The following is a 5,938-nucleotide window of genomic DNA, read 5'->3' as shown; positions in this document are numbered from 1 at the left end:
ATCAACTAATATTTTATTTATTAACTAAGTTTTTTTCTTATTTGAACTACTTAGGACTTTAAAATTAATTCAAATATACTTTGTAGTAATTTATTTCCTATTCTTCTGTAATAAATGTGTTATTACTCAAAACCTATTTTAGGCGACACTAGACTAATGTACTATGAAACCATATGCTTAAGAGACAACACATATTCCTTCGTACTTTCTCGATACGTGCCAATTAAAGATTATTCTTTTATTATTTGAATTAGGTAACAGAATCATTCTTTCTATCAACCGGAAAACGTCAAAATCTATCCATTCCGATCTCTATATCAAAATCTCACCTATCAACCGAAAAATGCCAAAATTTCACTTTCGCCAATTCAAGCCTAAATTTACTACGGACCTCCAAAACACATTCCGATCACGCTCCTAAGTGCCAAATCACCGCCCGAAGCTATCCGAACCATCGAATCTCACATCCGAGCCCTCTAACACATAAGTCAACATCCGGTTGAGTTTTCTAACTTAAGCTTCCTCAAAAGAGACTAAGTGTCTCAAACCTTACCAAAACCTTTCCGAACCTGAGCCAACCAGCCCGATCACACATATGACCGATATACAAAGCAATAAGAAGCAGAAATGGGGGAAACGGAGCGGTAATTCATAAAACGACCGGCCGGGTCGTTACATCCTCCCCCTCTTTAACAAACGTTCGTCCTTAAATGGGTCAAGAAACATACCTGAAGCCCCAAACAGGTGAGGATATCTGCTCTGCATCTCCCGCTCGGTCTCCCAGGTAGCCTCCTCCAGGGCCGACCTCTCCACTGCATTTTCACTAAAGTTATATCCTTTGATCTCAACTTTCGAACCCGACGCTCCAAAATAGTTGTTGGCTCCACATCATAAGTCAGATCACCATCTAACTGAACCGTGCTGAAATCCAGAACATGAGACGGATCCCCAATATACTTCGAAGCATAGAAACATGAAATACTGGATGCACACTCGACAATCTAGGTGGCAAAGCAAGCTCAAAAGCCTCCTCCCCAATCCTCCGAAGTACCTCAAAAGGCGCAATGAACCGAGGACTCAATTTACCCTTCTTCCCAAATCTCATAACACCCTTCATGGGCGAAACCTTCAATAGAACCTTCTCCCCAACCACTACTAGAAAATGGCAGATTTCCGACGGCCAAAACGATCGGAATTCGGTCGGAAATCACGTATTTCCGACTACTTTCCGACCGAATTTGGTCGGTCGGAAAATAATTTCCGACCGAATCCGTCGGTGATTTCCGACTAAAGTAGTCGCAAATTTTGAAAAGGTCAGACTACCAAATAATTCGCCTTTCCGACTAAAGTGGTCGGAATTTACCGACTGAATCGGTCGTAATATACAAGGAAAATTAAAAATTAAATATTAAATTTTATTTATTTTCCGACGGAATCCGTCGAAAACTGTTGAATATTAATTTATTTTTTTTTTGCAATTTCCGACCGAATCTGTCGGAAATTAATAATTAAAAATTAAATTTTATTTAATTTCCGACGGAATCCGTCGAAAATTTCTGAATATTAATTTTTTTTTAAAAAATTCCGACCGAATCAGTCGAAAATCTGACAATTTATTGTTAAATCTGGGAAACTTTTCGACTGTTTTAGTCGAAATTTTGTACAAAACTGGGCAGAATTCTGCCCAATTTCGAGCTACACCACCTGTCAAACTATCACAAACAAAAAAATACCAACCAACAATCTAAACCAACGATACATTAATACAATAATACGAACTAACAATACATTAACACTATCTAAATTAACAATACATTAACAAATTCTAAACCAACAATGCCAACTATTAACACAACTTAAACCAACAATACCAACATTTAAACCTAACAATTTTGGGCATTAAAACATCCAAATAGCAGCCCATATTCAAGTTTAAAAACAATACATAAAGTTGTCTCTCACAATCAAGTTTACCAATCAACCAAAACATCACAACTAAACTACTACACATCAGATTCAGTTTGTTCATCCTCATCATCAGATAAATCATGCCCATGTTTACGCAAGAATTTCTGCATCTTAACAAATGTTCCGTATTGGGAGTCCAATTGTTGCTTCAATCCATGAATTTCGTTTCTCATATCTTCCATCTGTTCTTGATTTTGAGGAGAAGAATTGGCTAAGAGTGGGTTTGGATGACCTGTAGGTCGATGTACTCCTAGTCCGTAGACTCTGCCTTTGTTTGCTCCACCCGCTGCCTCTGTCCACAATGAAGCCATATCATCAGGTGTTGGTTGAGTTGAAGGAGGCTGAGTTTGTTGCCATTCTTCCAACCTTTTATGATAATCGTCCTGAAATGAAAAACATAACTATTATGTAAACAAACTAATATTAATAAACCATAAATAATTATGAAGTTAGAATTTTACATATGTGTCTGACGCAAGCGTCTCCACCCAGTGTTCTCTTGTACCATCCTTTTTCTTTTTCTTATGCAACTCCTCGAAGACCTCAGCGTAACTCACATCTCGCCCTCTTTCCTTTTCCTTCATAAGAAAAAGTATGAGTTAGACTTTACAAACATAAAATTCTATATGTAAAACTAAGAAATTTTTTATAAATAATTAACATTCTTAGTTCATGGGCCTCAAAGGATCAATTTCGCCTCCATCGTCATGCCGATTCGGTCTATTTCTCAAACATGGCACATCATGTTCAAAATAGTATGAACAGAAATAAGATGTTTCTTTAGCCACATATGCCTCGCATATCGAACCTTCAATTCTTGATCTATTTTTTATGGTCCGTTTACATTTTCCAATAGTCCTACATAGTGTTATTTTTAGACAAAACAATCTTTATAGCAAATACAAAAGGTAAATGATTAAATTTCTTACCTCTCGAAGGGATACATCCATCAACATTGAACTGGCCCTCCAAGTCGTGCCTCTTGTGCAAGGTGAATTGGAAGATGTTCCATTGCATCAAAAAAACCAAGAGGGAAAATTTTTGCTAGCTTGTTTAAAGTTAAGATAATGTTACTCTCCATATAAATTAAGTTATCCACCCTCAATGTGCTAGAACACAAATCCTTGAAAAAACAACTTATCTCTGTAATCGGTTTCCATATTCGATCAGGCAATGCATTGAACGCAATAGGCATCAACGCTTCCATGAAAATATGACAATCGTGGCTTTTCATTGACGCCAACTTCCCTTCTTTCATGTCAATCGTGGCTAATCATCAGGCATCCTCAAATTGTTAACCCAACTACAAATCTCTCTTCTCTCATCCAAGCTGAACGTGTAACTGGCTTTGGGCTTCTGTATCTTGTTGTTAAAGTATGTCAGATTCAACTCACTTCGCCTACAATATTCCTTTAAGTCCATCCTGGCCTTCAAGTTATCTTTGGTCTTGTTAGTAACATCCATAATAGTGTTAAACAAGTTGTCAAAAAAATTCTTCTCGATATGCATGACGTCCAGATTATGCCGAAGAAGATTGTGCTTCCAATAAGGTAATTCCCAAAATATGCTCCGTTTAGTCCAGTTGTGTGTGACACCATAACCTGGTATCTTAGATGGTGGAGACTCTGTTACTTTAGGCATATCCCTTACTCTGTTCCAAATTTTTTCTGAACACAAGCAGGCTGGTGGCTCCTCAAAATCAGTTCGGTTCTTCATTAATGCACTTGTATTTCGCCTAAATTCATGATTCATTGGCAAGAATCTATGGTGGCAGTCGAACCATGTATTTTTACCTCCATGTTTCAAAGTAAATGCTTTAGTGTCTTCCATACAACAAGGGCAAGCTAACTTTCCAGCAGTCGACCACCCGGACAACATTCCATAAGCAGGAAAATCATTTATAGTCCACATCAAAGCAACATGCAATCTGAAGTTTTGTTTGGTTGATATATCATATGTTTCCACACCTTGATGCCATAATAATTGTAACTCATCAATCAAAGGCTGCAAGTATACATAAATCAAACTTTTCGGATTGCGTGGACCTGGAACAATACAAGTTAGGAACAGATATGGACTTGTCATACACAACTCTGGCGGAAGATTATATGGAGTAACAAACACCGGTCAACATGAATATGGTGCAGCAGAGACAGCAAATGGAGTAAATCCATCTGTGCATAGTCCCAACCTAATGTTTCTTGGTTCACTAGCAAACTCGAGGAACACCCTATCAAAATGCTTCCACGCTTCTCCATCTGACGGATGGCAGAGTATACCATGTGGCCTTCTATGTTCGTAGTGCCATCTCATATGAGGAGCAGAGCTCATTGATGCATACAACCTCTTTAACCTAGGTATAAGAGGTAAGTAATGCATCACTTTAACTGGAACTTTCTTTTTTGTATTGGCATTTGTGACTTCCTTAAAACGAGGCTGATTACAAAACTTACAGTTCTCTAGAGATGCGTCATCCTTATAGAATAACATGCAACCTTTCTCACAACAATCAATTCTCTCTGATGAAAGACCCAACTTAGAAACCAATTTTTTAGCAGTGTAGAAATCTTTTGGTAAGTCAATGTTACTCGGATTAAGTTTATTCATAAGCCCAATAATAGAATCCATGCCCGCTTGGGAAATAGATCTATCCGATTTAATACTTAGCAATCTAACCGCAACAGACAACTTGGAATGCACCGAACCTTCATACAATGGACGACTAGCTTCTAGTAACTGTCCATAGAAACGCTTAGCCTCATCATTTAGTTCGGATTGAACCCCAGGAAACGTCCCAAAAGCATCCCTCATCATTTCATTGTATCGAGAATTTTCAACATTATGCTCCGAAATGGGGATACCCTCACCACCAAAAGAATTATGAAAGTTAGCATCATCTAAACTATCATGATTCTCCCCGTGAGCAGTCCATATATAATAAATTTCTACAAACCCTTTCTTGTAGAGATGGACTTTAACTTCGTCTGATGTCAATAACTTAACACATTTACATTTCACACAAGGACACCTAATCCTCCTCCAATAATAAAATCATCAAGTGTTTGAGCCTTAGCAATAAATTCAGCAACCCCTTCAATAAATTCATCGCTCAACCCCGCACGATTAGGATGATTCCTATTATACATCCATCTACGATGCACAAATTCCATCTACACAAATAGAAATCTATAAATGAGATATTTAAAATAATTTGATTTATTTAAACTGGTTACAAAGTTATATTCTTTCAAAGGTTCCTTTTAGAAATATACATATCATTGTGTCAAAGCACTTTAATTAATATATTTTATTCTAAATTAATATTTTAAACACTCGAAATCTCACAATAATCCCTATTCTAAATAATATAAGTCTTTATATATACTAATTAAATTTGAATAGCTTCTTAAATGTTCATATAATCTAAATTAATTAATGATTTCTCAAACAAAAGAAATAGTCGTAACTAACAAGTGGAAGTATTTTTATTTGGTATTGAGGAGGACAAAAGGATCAGATAGAATCTTGAAAACTGAAAGATCCAAAAGATAATTAGCTTTCTGTCTAAAGAGTTTTAACAAGATCACTTTCAACACCAGAATCTTCAGTCTACCACTTTAAAAGAATGTAAAGAGGAAATGTAACAGAAGCGCCAATTAGAGTCATTATCATCAATGACAATAGCTTTGACTCACAAACTATAAATCAAGTTTGACAACACCTCCAAAACAATGGAAATATAGTACCTCTAATCCCTCTTATCTTCACCCATGACCCAATGGAAAAAACAAGGGACATACCTCTAACCCCTCTTATCTTCACCCATGACCCAACTAAGTATCGTGTAAGCTCATTTTTTTCGGGATAATAGTACTGTTCGAACTAGCTAGCACACATTTATAACTATTCTATCGAGTACCTCCCACCTCCCACTAATAGAGATACCGATAATTCTACTCACCAAGTCTTA

The 5,938-nt window shown here is 36.8% G+C and overlaps 1 protein-coding gene across 1 annotated transcript; it reads right to left on the bottom strand.

The window, feature by feature from the left end:
• Positions 3,238–5,138, bottom strand: LOC109232493. Its single transcript, XM_019398264.1, has 3 exons — positions 4,997–5,138; positions 4,422–4,952; positions 3,238–4,013 (listed from the first exon to the last, which is right to left on the bottom strand). The coding sequence occupies exons 1-3, from the start codon at positions 5,136–5,138 to the stop codon at positions 3,238–3,240; spliced, it is 1,449 nt and encodes a 482-aa protein (XP_019253809.1).

This window comes from Nicotiana attenuata, chromosome 9 (genome assembly GCF_001879085.1).
Source record: "Nicotiana attenuata strain UT chromosome 9, NIATTr2, whole genome shotgun sequence".
Classification (NCBI taxonomy): Eukaryota; Viridiplantae; Streptophyta; class Magnoliopsida; order Solanales; family Solanaceae; genus Nicotiana; species Nicotiana attenuata.
Note: the sequence above shows the minus strand (reverse complement) of the source record. Positions and strands in the feature narration are given on the sequence as shown.